General features: G+C 35.9%; 1 protein-coding gene across 6 annotated transcripts in view; it reads right to left on the reverse strand.

Annotated features, from left to right (window-relative positions):
• Window positions 1-956: 956 nt before the first annotated feature.
• Window positions 957-18,239, reverse strand: part of STAG2 (STAG2 cohesin complex component) — a 71,113-nt gene continuing 53,830 nt past the window's right edge. For 3 of the 6 annotated variants that reach the window (XM_064669865.1, XM_064669867.1, XM_064669866.1), the window contains exons 20-34: window positions 17,618-17,688; window positions 17,252-17,339; window positions 17,067-17,147; window positions 13,985-14,077; window positions 11,872-12,046; window positions 11,325-11,464; window positions 10,197-10,298; window positions 9,274-9,422; window positions 8,623-8,751; window positions 8,103-8,308; window positions 7,481-7,670; window positions 7,282-7,395; window positions 5,682-5,808; window positions 5,362-5,439; window positions 957-2,872 (exon numbers count right to left, since the gene is read on the reverse strand). In XM_064669865.1, coding sequence (XP_064525935.1) covers window positions 2,849-2,872; window positions 5,362-5,439; window positions 5,682-5,808; window positions 7,282-7,395; window positions 7,481-7,670; window positions 8,103-8,308; window positions 8,623-8,751; window positions 9,274-9,422; window positions 10,197-10,298; window positions 11,325-11,464; window positions 11,872-12,046; window positions 13,985-14,077; window positions 17,067-17,147; window positions 17,252-17,339; window positions 17,618-17,688 — 1,767 coding nt within the window. In that variant the 3' untranslated portion in view covers window positions 957-2,848. Of the gene's footprint in view, window positions 4,755-5,361; window positions 5,440-5,681; window positions 5,809-7,281; window positions 7,396-7,480; window positions 7,671-8,102; window positions 8,309-8,622; window positions 8,752-9,273; window positions 9,423-10,196; window positions 10,299-11,324; window positions 11,465-11,871; window positions 12,047-13,984; window positions 14,078-17,066; window positions 17,148-17,251; window positions 17,340-17,617; window positions 17,689-18,239 lie in introns of all 6 variants that reach the window. The other 3 variants (XM_064669869.1, XM_064669868.1, XM_064669870.1) reach the window with 3 other exon arrangements.

Below are 18,239 nucleotides of genomic sequence, written 5' to 3' on the forward strand. Positions count from 1 at the left end.
ACATTGTATAGTGAAGGTACTTTTCTTGCATTATAAACTCAGACCTACTAAAACAATTTTCCACAAGATACTATTGAACTTACAGCAGGATTTAGAGACAAGAATGAACATTTGCAATAATAATAACTTAAAAAAAAAAAAAAAAAGAAAAGAAAAAGCAACCCAAACCATCCAAAGTTACATTAGCAAGGATTAGAAGTATTATCTCAAAGATTTTAAAATTACTGCTTTAAAAAGTCTTGTATCAGAAAGGAGTTTTCAACACCCAGCCAGAGGTGCTCAGTAGTTGAAGAGAAGGGAATGGGGAAGAGATGTTTAGAGTTTTCCCCTCATTTCCTTGCTGTCTTGCCAATTAAGTTCAGAATGTTTCCCAGGTGTATGATAAATTTAAGGGATGGGAAGTCACATACACCTTTAGTGGTATTTCAACTGGACTCTGTACAGCATCTCCAGTGTCTGAATCAAAAGCATTCTGAGTAATGGCAGATAAAAGTTAATAGGAAAAAGAAACCAACAGAAAGGCTATTGATACACCTTTAAAAAATGTAACACAAAAATAATTAACCACTGACTTCTTGGCATGTAAAAGTTCTATACAAATTTTAAAAATTTTATTTGCAGGTACTAACCTCTTGAAAAGCTCACTCTGTATTTACACTAATTCTTTTAACAAGTTTATCTCAAATTAAAGCATATTTAAAACAATCATGATTGCATTAACTTTTCTGCTTTAAATTATTACCCAATTAGTGCTTTATTCACATTTTAAAAACTTGTACAATTTATTACAAATATAAAACAGTGCAGTTTTTCATACATTATCCCAACTCTGAGACAAACACTTAAAAGACATGGAAAAAGATTTTGATTTCTATAAACATAACATTTGCATTACTCATACCCCTTTCTTCACTGTCCTCCCATAACCCCGATTTAAAAAGATCAAACATACAACATACTGTAGGTTTATTTTTATTCAAAAAGTTACTGTCTCAAGACATAAATACAAATCAGAAAACAGTACAATTAGGACAATAGAATGTGGAGGACAACAGGTTAAGGTAAATATATAAAACATTTTTAGCTGGTTGAAAACAAAGCTGTAAGAACTGCTTTCACAAAGAAACACTCCTTCAAGAGTAAGAAAAATCAACTTAGGTTTAAAATCATATATACAGTCCTCTCAGCAGTTCTATTAAATGCAGTGGTGTGAAAAACAATATAGGCAGTACTTTTAGACATGAGAATATTTATTTATGTAAAATGAGTTAGGCAGATCTAGTTTTGAGTTTGTTGTTACCCCATGACTTAGTAAAATAATTATATTTTATCATGATCCTTTAGATAATCTATGGTTTTTGGCTACCACAGCCGAATGTTTAATTTCTGAGTCTAAAAACAGGAAGCCTTTTTGTGTTCACCCATTTGGGGAGATTCTTGTATTGCAAGCGTATTAAGGCATGGAATGATTAAAATAATATACCTCAAGAACTGAGAGACAACTGACAAAAAATATACATATGTAATATAAGTTAATATTTCCTTTAAAATGATGTCTAGCTGCCTAAGCCTTGCAAAATGAGTCGATGTCAAAATGGCATAAATCCACTTTCTGTTTTAGACCAAATTTAATTTATTTGTGAATGGACACAAAACGAAGTTTAAAGCTTAGCTTTCAAAGAATATTATGGGTTGTTTATGAATTTCTATTATCCAATCTAATTTACATACAGAGGAAATGTACTGTAACCTGTTAGAAGTATCTTTAACCTGAAGACTGCTTGCAAAGACAGATAGATAAAACAATATAAAATACAAATTTAAAAATCATTTTTAAAGCATGAATTCTCATGCTCTTCTATTTTTAAACATTGTTAAACTTTCAATATATTTCTGAAACCTCATAATTTTAAGTTGGAATTTAAAAGTAAGAAAAAACTAAACAAACTGCGCAATTATAAAATCAGCACCAATTTATATATATATATAATTTTATTTAAAATTTAGATCCCTATTCCCACACTCTAATAAGCTGTATAATTTTTGTTTAGAATTTTTCTGCAAACATACTACAATAAGCTTCTTTTATTTGGAGACAAAATACAGTGGCACTACTGGAAGGAATTTCACAACATTACATTTTTCTTAAAGGACAAGCAAACTTTCAGGGTTGGTAATGGGCAAGCATGAGTGAGATCTGTTACGTTCTGGTAGCTCATAGTTTATGGACCTTTCTGAGAAGGCTAACATGAAGCTTTTGGAATAAAAGTGTGTTTTAGATTAAAAAGCTGTTAAAGTTCTGCTTTATGTACTTTTTTCCATGATTAATTAATACAAACCTTCTGTTGCTGAAGTTTGCATTTAATTGAAAATACTGACAACTCTTCTGGTTCTATCACTGTAAGAAAACCAATCCATCTACTATTTCAGTTCATGGATGTGAACAGCAATCCAGCAGAGCTTATGATTATTTAGTACAGCCAGCAAATGTATAGAGAGGGGCTCAAATCTGTACCAAACACCTCTCAGACTGTTAGAATAAAACTCAGAGGGAATACTTCTTATGATCCGGAAATAAACTGATAGCACATAAATAAAATATTGATTTGTTTTCCCAACAAAAAGTGTAGCTTATCCTCAAATTGTTTACTTGTCCTTTACATTTCTTTTTTTTTTTTTTCAGGCAAACAAAACTGCCCCTTCAATGCACTTGATCTTGAAAGCATGTCATTCTCCTTAGAGAAAAATCTGTTCAGAATTTCACTGTATCTACCACAATTTTGTATTGAAAAACTTCCTCTTCCACTTAGAAAATGACTTCACCACTGATTTATTTGCTGTTCTGGTATTAAAACATTGACACCCCAAGAACCTAAAAAAAAAGTTAGAAATGGTGTCAATTTTTAGTCTACTACACATTTAACAAAAAACAAAGAAATTAGTATATGTTTTAAGATTAAGACACTTCAAGATATGTTAAGGCATTATAAGTTTATTTTTCTTCCAAACCAGATTCACCACACTTCTGATTTAGGTAATGATACGAAAAGGGCTCCTCATTAGTTAGAAATATTTTTCTCACACTTCAAATTCATTAGATTCAGTAGGAATATGACAAAGCCTATGTTTTAATTACTTTAGGTAATAATTGTGAAAGAATTTTTAGTTAGTTGCCTGACTCAGACTTCTCTGACAATGACATTCTATTGGCCTGAACCTGAAATCAAGTGTGTCATTTCCAGCAACTAAACCTGGGACAAAACACCCCATACACCAGTTGCTGCTGCATCTGTGACCATGGAAACCACAGGTCACCTCACAGCAGCCAACCAGGAAACAAACTGAACACTCCCTAGGAAATGTAGCCACTCTGTCAAGAAGACAGTGGGAAAAAAAAAAAATCAAGCAATCATCAGGTAAAATCAAACAACTGTCCTTTGGGACTGTGTGACTAAGGTAAGAAAAAGCTTTCCTGAAACAAAGAATCAGTTTCCACTTCCTTCGTGAAAGCAAGCAGGGATCACCACTGATATGCCAAAAAAAAAAAAAACAAACAAACAACCAGAGGATCCAGATTTTGTGACTGTCCTAGCTTTTACAGGACTTTATAAAATCAGAAAGAGCCACTAGGGACTTAATTTTCCTGAATCTTAACACTGCTGTTCACTTTTATCTGTTTACAAACCAATTTTTACTGGTTTTTTTCAATTAAATTCACTTTAGATGCATCATACAATGTAGCACACAGACAGAGCTGCCTCTGGTGCCGGCAATAACCGGGCACATCAAAACATGAGCAGACAGGCTAAAATTTTCATCATATACCACATGCATCTCAAAAAATTAAACTGCTTTATTACGCCTGGGTCTATTAAAAACAAGTGCAGCAACTCTGAGAACAGCAGACTTCTGAAATAAGGTATGAGAATAAAGCAAATTAACTTTATTCCGAGAAGATTTCCTTGATTTTTTTCCCGCATTTCCGAGATTGGCTCTTTCCCGTGGAGCACGGAGGGGCTCCGGGCGCTGCGCTGCCCTCGGCTGCCCTCGCGCGGCCGCGCCCGGGAAACGCAGCCAGGGTCGGGAACTTCGCGGGCACCGAACCTGTTAGAGCGGCTCTGACAGAACTGAGAAGCTAAAAGGTTTCTGAAAGCAACGAAATGGACCTGCAGAAGGCCAAATATTCAGCACTGTCAGGCTAAAAAATGACTGGCAATTATTGCACAGATCAATCCAGGAAAAAAATGGAGAAGGGGAAGGGAAGAACTATTTTAAATCAGAACAAGTGAGATACTTTCTTGGTGTTACTTGAGGAACAGAACACACGACAGCCAGACGCACGACCTAACTGATTCATTATTACTGAAGCAAAGGCCTACTGGTACAAAAGATATGGATTTGCATTTAAAACAGTATTTAGGACTTCTTTCTCCCATAAACAAGAACATGTTCACGCTGCAACAATACTGTAAAAAAATACATAACCGTCTTCCAAATTCCACCAAGCTGTCCAAGATTCCCAGGAAGCATTGTTGTACTGTCCTCTGCTGGCTTGCTGCAGCTTGTTATTTCCAGTGTAATTTTGTACCAGCTACACAAGGTCAAAAATGGCTGCATACATTACAAGTGGTTCAAGACAGAAGGAATCCCTCATGCAGATTTTTAAAAGAGAATAGAGACTGCAGATTTATCAAGTCGGATAAAAGGGCAACTGCAAGCAGAAACTACAGACTTCGGATGTTTTGGACCTAAAACTTTATATGGAAAGAAAAAATACCTCTCATCTCTATAAACAGGAATCTGTATTATCTCCATTTTCTTCATTATCTTACTTATGCACAAAAGTAAATATGCCAATTAAAAAAAATGGAAGAGAAAAAAAAAAAAAAGAAAAAAACCCAACCGAAAAACCCACAAAACTCAAACCATCCAATGCTGACAACTGGTAATGACAACAGAGTCACTGAACTAAGCTCAGCACAACAGGAAATTTGCCTTTTATATTGTGTGTGCACGACTTTTTATTTTTATTTTTTTAACGCTCTTTGCTATCAACCTCTGCAAGGGTCTTTTCCATACCAGATTTGTTTTCTCCTCAGACTCAAAGGCTTTTAATTTTTACATAGCTACATATAAATATTAAGAACAAAAATCCTATAAACTTGCAAAGAACACTGACTATCTTAGAATTTATGAAGCTGAATTACAGCATAAAATATTTCTCCGACTGTACCAATCTGCCAAAATAAGCTAATAAAGACAACTTGAAGATTAAATTCTTTCCACTTAAAATCTGAAGTAAGAGAGTATGGTAACCTTACGACTGAGTTTACATTATTTCCCTTATGTAAGTTAACCTACCGATTCATCCATGATTGAAGCGGGGTCAAAGAAATCTGGTTTTAGTTCCGTTCTTTCTCTCCTGTTCTTTGATGGTGGCTTCAGAAAGCAAACAAATAAACAGGTTAACTATAATTTCACAAGAAAACCAGAGGTTTTACAGTGTAGTAAGAATTACTGACAGCAGCACAGAGCTCTTTAGCACAGCTCTCTTTAACAATGCAGAGAGCAACAGGAAGGATTTTTCTGTTTCCCCAGAAGGAAAATCTGATTCAAATATCTTACTTTAAAAGCAGAAATACAAATCCCAAGTCCACTAAAAACATAACTAAATCTCTTACTAGGTCTATGTCCATGGTGTCGAAATCCATGCCTTCATTAAGATCTTCGATCCGCCCTTCTGATGACATCATCACATCTTCAACTATTGGCTCCTCATCATCTTCCATTAGACTTGTGCCACGTCGACTGAAATGAAAAGAAAAACATTCTGTGTAGCACTAAATCAAATTACGTTTTATCTGAATATTTAAAAGGTTATTGCTCAATAAGGAACTGCCAACAAATGATCATTTCTGTTTTATCTAATGGAATTAAGGAATTAAAATAATGCACAACTACTATTAAAGAAAGCTGGCATTTAACCAGTTAGAAGATACTAATAAGAGTGTGGGAGAATGGCTAACAAAGATAACTGAAGTGTGGTACATTGCTAAGTGGGGATTCTGCAAGAATTGTTTCTGTGAGAATTGATAAGCAGATCTAAACCACACCTAATTTTGCACTTAATGCTCAAATGAAAAAGAACCTAAGTTTTGCCACTTAAAGTAAAATTTTTTCTGCCTTATGATAAGGCAAGGAAAAACGTCTTTGCAACAAAGTAGATGTGTAAAACCATTACAATATTCCCACACAGTCCTTCATCCTCTTTCCTCACAACTTCTACACACAACATCAAACCTTATGAGAAAAGTAAGGAGTCATTCTAATTTCACTAACTGGTGTCACTGTATTAAAAAAGCCACCATTGAAACTATGTTACATGAAGTATTGGTAACAGAACAATTAAAATTATTAGGGGAAAGATGTAAAGCTCCTCAATATATATGCCCATGGTTTTAGTTTTTTTTCCTGTAGATCCACACAGTCCTTAGGAAAGCAGAGAACTTCTAAACCCAGTCTTCCCCCCTCAGCTAAACGAGTTCTGGAACATACTTTTATTAACATGCTTGTCAAAATGCACATGTGATGAGTCATAATGAAGTAAGTGACACTCCAGTAAAAATGTATGACCTCTGAAGGACAACACTTGTTTAAAAACATTAGATTGTGTTCATCCTCATCCACAATATGGAGGACTTTGGAAGTGTTTTGTGTGTTTGGGTTGGCAAGTTCTACAAAAACTGATACTACAGGTCTCCTCTCAACTTTGGTTCAGTTTAGGTGAGACAAAGTCTGCACCAATCACAGAAATGCTGAAGACAGTAGCTTTTTTTAAAGGCATACTTGCACATTAAAAAGCAACAGAAATAGTAGATTTAAGCTGATCAGAAACTTTCTGCTCCACACACTGAACACCTATTTAAAAACTTGTTTGCAGTGTTCTATTTCTAAATACAATTCTGGAGTTAGGAATACATAAAGATGATGTTTCACATGTATTAATTGCATCTATCTGCTACAGATAACACTGCTCAACAACCAGTTCCCTTTATTACATGGCTCACTACTATTCAATTTTTCTGGAATCTCAGTTCCAAAATAAGCAAGAAATGCCACGTTCATTTACCACCGCTTTTCTAAGGCAACTTTACATTTCAGGACACAGAAAAAAAACAAGGCAAGAACTAGAACATGGATCCCTCTTAAAAGACACAGGTGTAACACTGCATTTAATAAACCCTCCCCAAACCACTGAAGGAACATTTCACTCTCACTCACATGGCGTGTTGCAAGTTGCTTCTCAGCTTGACGTAGTTCATCGCTGCCCTCTCCTGTTGTTGTCGCGCGGCTTCTTCCTGTTGCCTTTGAGCCAACATCCACGTTACTTGCGTGCTTAAAAAGACCATTATTCTATTTTAAACATGTACTGGTTTTGTGTATGAACACTAACACAAAGCAGACCTACTCATCTACGTACTTGTAATCGAGGGGAGCTTGGTGGTGCTCGGGCTGCATAGGATAGACACCCATGTAATTCTCGTCAGGTCGCAATCTCTTGGGCTCCCTCATTATTGTGGAAGTCAGCTGAGGTGTCTGCATCATGACTGGTGTGTGCATCGACTGCTCCCTGTTCAGCCACATACTGTCACTACTGCTGCTTTCTTCAGCTGGAAGGAAATGTAGTAAGAACATCAGTAAAGTTTTTTAAGCTACTCTAAAACTGAATGTTTAAACACAAGTTACATGCATGTCCTTTCTGCTTACTGAGAATAGACTGCTTTACTTTTTACCACAAAGTTTTACATGTGCCTCAGAAGGCCTGGATTTATAATCACTGGCTGTAGTATTTAATATACTTTTCTATTCTGCGACTTAACACAGTGTAGTGCCTTTATTTCCTCTCGCGAATCAAGTGTTATTTTATTCAGAATCTTCAAATGAACAGCTTTCCCACTAAGACACACACATGTACAGAAGTTATCCTGTTTTAAAAAATACATTGGAGTATTTCAATACACTTCTGCTAACAAACAGAGAACAACATGTATACTTTATATGAATATCTACTCAAGTAAATTTTAAGATGAGAAAAGTTCTACCTTCAGGTACTTTCCGCTTGCCTGTCGCTGGCTTTGTCTTCTTATTTCTTACTGTAGATCCTCGACTACTAATACCACTAATCACTGACATAGTATCATCATCCCCACCAGCTAGTAAAGAGTTTCTGTAGGACATGAGAGGAAGCCACACATCTTCTCTTCGTAGAGACATCTGAAAGGTCATGAACTTCTCCAAGTAAACATACCTTTAAAAGGAAAACATAATTACCAAGATGCAAAATATCTGTAACAAGATGTTAACACATCAAGATCATTAACTACTAAAATTAACACCCAATGCTCCTCATCTAGTTAACAAAAAGGCCTGACAACAGCAAATCCACAATGTGATTTCTGTTCATCCACTATAAAATGAAAACAACCAGGACAAAAACAATTTACCCTCTGTTATTATATTTGATTCCACCTGAGGTGAATACAATACACATAAATATTTATTCTGATGCATGCCTTTTGTTGTTATGATCATAAATATCAAGAATACTTTAAAAATACTTACACTGTTCTTTTGTCTTGTCTGAGAAGCTTGGAGGAGAACTCACTCAGGATATCAAGAAATGCCAAATTTAATGGCGGGTGGCTCTCACCTTGTGGATTAGGCTCCTTAAAAGCAAATTCTATGCCATCCCTAAGAAAAAGTTAAAAATTAAGTCACAAAAAGCACAAACAATAGAAAAAGTTCTAAGCACAGTGAGCTATAAGAACTGAACCTCTCTCCTTTATGTTAAGAAAGCAGTAATTTGTTGTTTCCATATTCTGTCAAAAAAAGTGAACAGTGAATCTGGACACACTCTGTCATGCCACTTCTACTCTGCATTGCAAGTTTTCTGCATGAGACCAACATAACCATCACTGACAGTGAAGTGGATCTGTTCTTACTGTTATGGGTAAGACATTAAAAATACTTTTTCATTATAGCATCAACACCGCTATCATTTACAGGCTTAAACAATGATGCTGGAGAACGCCAACAACATTTAACATTTGGGTTTTACTCAGAAACAAACCTACAGTCATCTCAATTCATAAACTGGCTGTATCATCTCTAGAGCTGATGCATTTTGTACTACCAAACTCACTTTGAAAGACTGAAAAGATAATTTTCTGTTAGTGTTTACAAAAATGGAAGTAATACAAAGCACACAATTACTTGTGTAACATAGCAATGGCTTCTCTTGTTTTCAACTGATCCAATCCAAACGTTAAAGCAAAACGTCGAGCAAGTTCCTTTATACCACTGAATGTCGGTGAAGATCTGTCGAAATTATAACCATTTTCTTGAATCATTTCATTGAAAAGCTGTATGAAATGAGAAGGGAAATTCATGTATTTAAAGATTATGCCAAACTTTGGACCAATACACACAGAGTTAAGCTGTAGTAAAAAACTATGTTTTACAGCTTCCCCCCCCCCTTAATTTCACAACACCAAGAGACAAACATGGAAGTTTAGGACAACTAAATCAAGGCTATGCTTGAGAATTTTGCACTTCAGAGCTAAACCCTGAAATGCACACTGTCCAAGCACAGAGGTCTCCACAAAAGGAAGCTCATTTACTGAAGAAAGCATTTAAATCATGTTTTAATATCAAGTATGTGTGAAGCCCCTACCAAACACTGATACTGAATTACTAACACTTTCCATTAATTCTCAGGTTAAAAAAAACAAACCCCAAATCAGAAAAACACACTAAAGCAAAGCAAAATAAAACAAACCCCCCACAAAAAACCCACAATCCCCCACCATGCAGGCAGGAAGTGTTTTCCTTGGTTATCTGTTCACAAGTAAGTAAACTCTTAGTTAAACTATTGTTTTAGACTTATGAAGGTGTCACAGTTAGTTACTGATTTTGTATTTATTGGCCTCTCACATAAACTTTTCATAGCACAATATTTGCTAAGCATAAGAAGACTTCTGCAGTCTTTCAAAGAGTTGTAAGAAAATGTGTTTCAGTTTAGACCTATTTATTGCCACTTTCTATAAGAATTTCTTCATCAATAACTCACACCAGTTATTAAACAGGACATGATCTACAGAGTGGAATTCATTCATAAAAATATTGTAAATTCTTACCTGTTGCAAACTAAGAATAAGTGTCTTAGCACACTGGATTTTGTCTATCTGTCTTGTTTTGCTCATCGTTTCTTTAATAATATCACCATAGTCATTGTAATACTACAAAAAACAACAAAAGAAAAACATTAGCTTTCAATATTAGCTGAAAACATTACAACTACTGAATTCTTCTGAAAATAAAATCTAGGATCTGCTATTAAAAACACTGAACATTTCTTTTCATTCTTGTTGTTCGTATTACTTTAGAGGCAGAATGACCTATTTATCTTCAAGGCCATGACACATTTGTTAATGACACGTGTTCACCCCTTTAGGGTACAAGATTAAATTCTAATCTTTTTAGTAACTCCTGTAACTCTGGTGGGGAGTTTTCTATTTTCTCTGCTGAAAAGAGGCACCTACAGACAGCATCACAGCTGAAATTTTTCCAATGAAGACAGTTGCCTGTTCAGTTCTTTAAGTATTTCAGGTTTAATAAAGACCCAATTAGTTATTTAGAGATTCAAAACATATGTAGGGCACTCAGACAGATAAGAGCAGGCTGCCCAAATTTGAAATTTTTTAAGGTAATCACCAAGGAGGCAAAGCTTTATCATGTTCACAGAATGAGAACTCATACTATTGCGCAGCTGTGAATCCCAGGAGCCAAAAGGGGTTTTTATATTTAAGAAAGATTGAAACAGATATAAAGGTAACATGGGGAGAGTGGGACTCAAAACTTGTTTCTCTTCTACAAAGTTTAAACTGAAATTATTTGATGAGGCTAGACATTAGAGAGGATCTCTGGGAGAAGATTCTCAAAAGGCCTGCTAAACTAATAACTGATTTAAAAATATACCATCAATCAGGATAAGAAAATAAATCTATTAAAAACAACATAAAAAAATAATGAGCAAGTTTCTTTCCTCCCTCCCTACCACCCACACTGGAACTGTGAAACTTATCTCAGTCATTTTTACCCCTGCATACAGAAAAAGAACTTTTAAAGGCCTACAACTCTGGAGTTTTGAATTCTTCACATTTTGAATCAGTTATCTTGTAAGGTAAAAATTAAATAATAGTTTTAAAATCCACAGCTACCATATTCTAGTAGTTTTACTAATGATCACTAAGCTTCAGATTTACCTTCATATATTGCTTGAAAATGTCTGCAGCTGTGTTCATTTCCACCACAGTATATACAATGAGCTTACAGAAAGCTGCAAGTAGATTTCTTCTTTTGTGCAATGCTTCAATTTTGCTTGCTTCATCATCCTGCTGTCCATCTGGAAGAGTTCAGAACATGACAACTGTCAGGTTTAAAGGCTTCATATTTAAGCATTTATAGATAAAAGTGATATGGCTAGTGGTCAGGATTCAGAAAATCAGGTCTCAATTCTGGTGGCAGTGCACTTCATTGTCCACTGTCAAGTCTCTTCCCCGATATCACTGTGCCTATTAAACCAAACCTTTACTGTGATTATCCTACATGTTCCCAAACCAGCAAATGCTTTGATCAGCTGCCGACATTTAAAAGCCAAACCTACCCCTGTGCCCATGCACAACCCTCAGTGACAAAAAAAACACCACAACAAAACACCACAAAATCCCACCCCAAACCCAGAAACGCCCAGGCAAATCCATATTAATTAGAAGGTAAATAATGTAAAGGGAACATAAGTTTTGTACAAACCTGCACTGTTATTATCGTCATCCTGATCAATGAATACATGATCTAAAATAAAACTGAGTAGTTCAGACTGCAATGAAGAATCAGGAGTGTAAACAAGTGGCTCCAACATGTCACGTCCTCCTGTCATAATCTGATGACTGAAGATCATCAACACATCACACAGAATTGTGAAAGCCTGTTAAAAAGAAACCTCAGTAAATACTTGCTTAGAAAGTCGATTTTATTTAGAATAATGTATTTGCACTTGACAAAATAGAGCCCAGCAGTGTACATAGGCCAGTGAAGTTCTGAACAACTACAGAGGCCTCCTGGAAGTCAAAATGTGCACAGCTTCTTGCAGCAGGTTCCTGTGTCAAGTCTGGGTCTCCAAATAAAAATACTGCACAGACGAAGCCAACTAAATATGAAAACATTGCGAGATTAAAACATGAGGAGCCTGAAACTCCAGAATTCTGCCTGATGGATACTACATTAGGTCACTAGGGACACCAACCATAACAGTCTCCTTCCTTTTTGCTTTCTTTCTTTAAAATTGTTTTGATCACATTTGTAGAACATCTAATAGCTGAGGTCATTCAACCCCTTTAAATCATAATGTCTTACTTCCAGAAGTCCAACCACCTCTTTGTTTTGCTGGTTAACTTGTGTATCTGATGTCAGACTTAAATATCTGTACTCCACTTTCCTGGAAAGTTCAGATGTCTCAGCACCTGACACAGATTGACACTCTTCAAACTAAACAGACCAAGGCAACTCTAATCTCTCAAGTACTTCCATGAACAGATCTGTTCTCTTAACTCCTCAAAGTGAATATTACTAATTTCCTGGTCACCATTTCCTGCTCCTCTGAAGTCCCTTCTGCCCCTTCATGACATTAGAGAAGAAAAGTGGAACCAAGGCTACTGTACCCTAAATGACAGGTACCCTGTATAACTGGGTAGTTCTAGTTTCTAGAGCATTCACCAGACTGAGAGTTATACAGCTTTTTAAAGAGACCTACTCATAGCCTCAGTAATTTTTGTTACTTGCACTTCCACACCCTACACCTTGTGACTATTATACCAGATAGCTCTTTCACACAGAACACATCTATTAAGTTTCAGGGATATTCTTGTTCTAGCAAGAGTTTCAAAAGCTGCAATTGTGCGACTCAGTGGACCAGATTTTCAACTTCAACCAGGTTATTATTATCTTTAGAAGCAAAGAGGCTCCTGGCTTTCCATTTGTTTAATTAAACCATCTACCTAGAAGATAATTTGGTCTTTCCCCTATAGAGAGATACTGCCCTTCTTTTTTTTATCTTAGCATTCTCAAGATTGTTAAATGCATTTACTTAGAATTAACCCTGCTATCAGTAACCTGTTCTCTTCACTGGGACTTCAAACTCCTATGAGTGAAATGACCAAAGAACTATTTGACCACAGACTGGAAGAGACTCAGCCCCTTAAAGTATTTAACCTTTTCCTTTGACCCTGTTATCCTCAGAACAAGTGTTTCCCAATATGATGTCTCAATTCTTTTTGAAACAGGACAAAAAAAAATACAGAACAACCCCCAAAAACTTCATGCCAGCATTTCTGAGAGAGAGAGAGTGTGTATTAATGGTTCTCCAGTGGATAAGCACACAAATATAATTGTAAAAATGTGGGAATGTAAAAGCATTCAAAGACAGAACTAAAAAAATAACTTCTCTCAAATTGTTGTCCTTAGCTCTTCCAGTTTTGAGCCTATGAACCCACAGTCAGCTCCCCAGGAGATGTGTGGGCATGAGCACACGGTAAGCAAGAGATTTGAAATGGAACTCTCTCACTTGAACTCAGAAACCAGAAGGTTTCTACAGTGCACCTGCAAAGTCATTATTTAAAGAAACAAAAAGCCCTTTGGAATAAAAGTTTTTGCTGCCTAAAATTACTAGAAAGAATCCAGTTTAAATTGATTCTCAAATCCTACCTACATTACCTGAGGAGGGCAAGCATACAAGTACAGTGTGTATTCACACTCCAAGAGCGTTCAGCCTGAACATGCAGGACATACCACATTCCCACATAAGTACCAAAAATTGCTTTAGAACTATAATATTAGAAGACTACCAGTATAAACAACAGTCACTAACCTGTTCCTTAACAGCAGTGTTTACATTGGTCAGGTAGTGTTGACAGATTTGACAGAACACTCTCATCTGCTTCTTCAGACGTAGAAGATCCTCCTTCAAAGAGAATGATTTCATGTAACAGTTTAACTTTTTGATTTTATAGTCACATTCAGTACATGAATTTTCACAGAGTATTCCACCACAGACCTCCTGTGTAGTGGTAACATTCAAGTCCAGTGCATTATTCAAAATCACTATTACAAAAAAAAAAAAATAGCAAGCAGCAATATCCTCACTTTGGTCATCCTGTGTGGTGCAAAACAAAATGGCAGTTGGGATGAAAACCACAAAGTTATTTATTAAAAAAGTAGTAACAAAACCCCCTCAAAATCAAACCTAAAAAAACCAAACACCTGCCCCCACCCAAAAAACATTCCAGAGCATAAAGCATTTTCTCTTTAAAATATCTGTATTTTCAACCTAGAGGATAGATTTTAGGCAGCTGCTTATAACTAAAAAAGACCAGGCTACATGGTATTATTTTATTTTTTTAACTCACTGCTTGGGGATAAAGTAGAATATCAGATGAGAGTTGGTGTTTTCTTCCTCCATTCATTAGAAAACAAAACTTCCCAAAAAGCACATTTCCGAGCAAATAAAGTATCAGACTGGTAGAAGTCCCACCCACATGTGTGACACACTTGGTGTTACTCAATCAGGTGAAGATTGTAGGCCCTGTAGAACTGGGGAAGTGATAATACAAAACCCCAGCTGTGTAACCAGCATCAGCCCAAACAAAGATGAACTACCCCTGAAAGAAGTTTAAGAACTCTCCCTGCAATCTAAACTGAAACAAGGCTCTTCCTTCAAGAAAGCAGGTACAACATATGATTTAATCTCAACAGGAATCACAAAAGCAACAGCTGCTTCTTGACAGGAATCTAAGTATAAAATTATTTTAGAACACCTTTCCCACATAAAAACTTTTGTCTCAGATTACTACGCTGTTGTTAAGAGAATTACACATGGGACTATTTTCTTTCTTTCATACAGAATTATTTATTTACATTTTTATTAAAATTGAACTATCTATGTAGTCTTTAATTTAGCAGCCTGTATTATGAAGCTAATTCCCATACTTAGTCAACCTGTTCACAACAGCACACAATTAATACCTAATATTGTCAGAGAACAAAAAACCCCAAACCAACCAACCAAAAAAACAAATAAACCAATCAACCAAGCAAATCTTTAGGCACAGTACATGTCACTTCTGGTTCTCTGTCTATTTTTTGCTGTTATATTCCACTGTCAGAAGTCAATGAAACTTCTGTAGGTACCTGATATATTTGGCAGCAGTCAAGCAGTTAAATAAAACAAAATAGTTGTAGTTCAGAAGTTAAACCTAAAAGCTTTAATTTACAAAAATTTATTATGGAGAAGCAGAAAAAAGTCTTAATAAAGGACAAGTTCTCAAATAAATTATTTTCATTCCTGGTGAAAGTACTGAAAATTACATTTTACTGCAAAACAGCTAAGTTAATCTTTATTTCTAAACTGTACTGTCAGTATTTCACTCAGCTTCTGCCACCAGGCTTGTGATAAAGCTTTAATCACTATTACAAAAACCTCAAGACTGTTTACCCTGTAAAGAATAAGCTAACAAAGCCTCCAAATCTTTCACACAGGTAAATGCTTCTCAACAATCTGTCTCCATATCTGATATTTGGGGTTGGAAATGTGTAAAGCCATTAAAACACAGATGGGTAAACTAGCCAGCCAGTGTTCAAGTTCACAAGTAGTTAACACACCTTCAGACTGTAATAACTCACTGGACTAATGAAGTCTCAACATGATAGGGGAAAAGCACCATAATCTGGCACTGGTGTTCTCTGTTATAAAATCATTAGTTACAGAGCATGATTTTCCACTCCTGCATCTACCAGGAGCTCCAACTACCACACCCTAAAATGAAAATAATTTTAAAAGAAAAAATGTATACATCCTCACATTAAAATGGATTATTAATTAATTTTATATTATTAATGCCATGAGTTCTCTTTGTTATCTCCCTGGTAAACTGTGGCAGTCACGTACATTAATTACAAGTATGGCAATCAAAGTGTTTAAAAAACTTGAATTCACTTATCTCCTCTCTGACACAAAGAAAGATGGGTTAACAGTAACTAATAACAAAGTGCAACTCCAGCATAAATTTCCAGTAAAAGAGCACTCTTCTTTCAGGACTGTGGAGAGCTTCCAGTATGTTTGATTATAGTGGGGGTTTTTTTCCAAATTTAAAGAAATCATCAAGATGTTTCAGCACTTACAAACTCCACCCTAAACCATCTAGCCCTTCAAAAAACTTTTTTTTCATGAGGCAGTTCACACAACCTGATCACCCCCTTCAAGCAATGCTGCCCAGTGGATACAGGAAACCTTAATCCTTCCTCCAAGATTTTTCAAGAAGTGAAATTAGAAAGATGACATTTGCAAGAGCTTTGCCCTTCAAGATTACTATACATAGAACCAGAACAGGCCCTCTCATCACTCCCTCAGAAAATCTCAAATTTAACTTCATCTTCTTGTGCCTTTATTTAACAACATATTTAAAAGACTGATGAAGAGCAAAGTGGAATTGCAGCATAGTGACCAATAAGAATACTATGACAGTGTGCAAATTCTTAGATCTCACTGACTTGTCACAGGCAGTTCAGTTTGTAAACAAATTCAAACTCACTACTTGAGAGTAGTAAAACTGACCACACTGTGTTTTACAATTTGCAGTCTACCCCTCCTTAGCATTGTTATTATGCCTGATATCATATTTATTTACAATTACTTTAAAATTCTGTCAAATTAAACATAATGCTGTCATTCAAATAATATAAACATAACAACTGAGGTAAACACCAGGTTTGTAAGTCAAGCATTTAACTGCTAAAACTATGAATTTGAATGAACTTATTAGAAAAGCAGAATTAGGCAGATACCACTATAAAGAAAATTCTTAGTCTTAATTAATTCCATCACAGCTCTCACTTGATGACACTGCAGCTATGTACAAATGTTTATTTACTAATACAACAGGAACAAGGCATACCTTTGTGGAACTGCTTTCAGTAACTTTTGCTAGCTGCCAAAGGATTACATAATGAGTACACTGCAGTGCATGAATAACAATCTGAAATCAAAAGGGGAAAATGCATTAGATGACAAAGGCCAAAAAAAAGACAGCAACAAAAGCTATTTGTTGTTGTGCCTGAAGAACACATTTTAACTACAGACCTGTTCTGGCATGTCTCCATTTTCAATGCCAGTTTTCAATAACTTGTAGTTGCAGCCAAACAAGTCCCATCTTGATAGGTCATGAGCACTGGAAGCATCAGAAATGAAGCAAAATGTAATTTAACTAATACCATTTCTGCAATTTGAGGTTAACAACTACTAAAAGCTTAGCTGGCCTAAAAAAAATAAATTAGTGGAATAAAGACCCCAACCATAAATACCTCCCTCCCAACCACCACCAACACACACAAGAAAAAGCCAAGCAAAAAACGCCCGTGAAGTTGCATTGAAAAGAGATATCAAATTAAAAAAAAATAAAAATAATGCCCTACACCACAAACCCTGATAGGTGTGTGCAGAACTTACTTGTGAAAAGCAGTGATTCTCTTCAGAGTTGACAAGACTTGATATGCATCATCTTCATCAGGTTCCTCCCCCTATTTAATAATCACACAGTGAGGTATCTCAAACATTCTAAGCAAACTGGGGACCTTACTAAAACCAAACACAAACCGGAGGGTGTGATGGGGTGGGGACCTCATTCTAAATTATTTATCAATGTCATATTTGCTTTCAGAAGAGTTAGAGAGATAAGGCATCAGTTCAGGTCTAGAGATGGACTCAATGATCATAAAAGGTCTTTTCCTACCTAAATGGTTCTGTGATTCTGTAAAATAGCAGCAGAAGGAGAAAGAGGGGAGGGGGAAGGGAGAAGGGGGGGAAAAAAGGGAAATCTAGGATAGCAGAATACAATGTATAATGTAGGTGCTTCTATTTTCTCTGAAGAATCCAGCAGAGGCCACTGTCAGACAAAAGACACTGGACTAGATGGGCCACAGGTCAGTACTTCAATCTTACTTTAATCACAGAAAAAGGGCTTTGACAGAGGTAAGAGAAGTAGTTTGTTCTAATCTTCCCACAAGTTCTGACAAACTTGCATTTAGTGAAAGAAAAGGAGTAAAAAGGAAAGGGTCCAAAAAGTATCTAT

The sequence above is a fragment of the Pseudopipra pipra genome, chromosome 13, assembly GCF_036250125.1.
Source record: "Pseudopipra pipra isolate bDixPip1 chromosome 13, bDixPip1.hap1, whole genome shotgun sequence".
NCBI classification, from domain to species: Eukaryota; Metazoa; Chordata; class Aves; order Passeriformes; family Pipridae; genus Pseudopipra; species Pseudopipra pipra.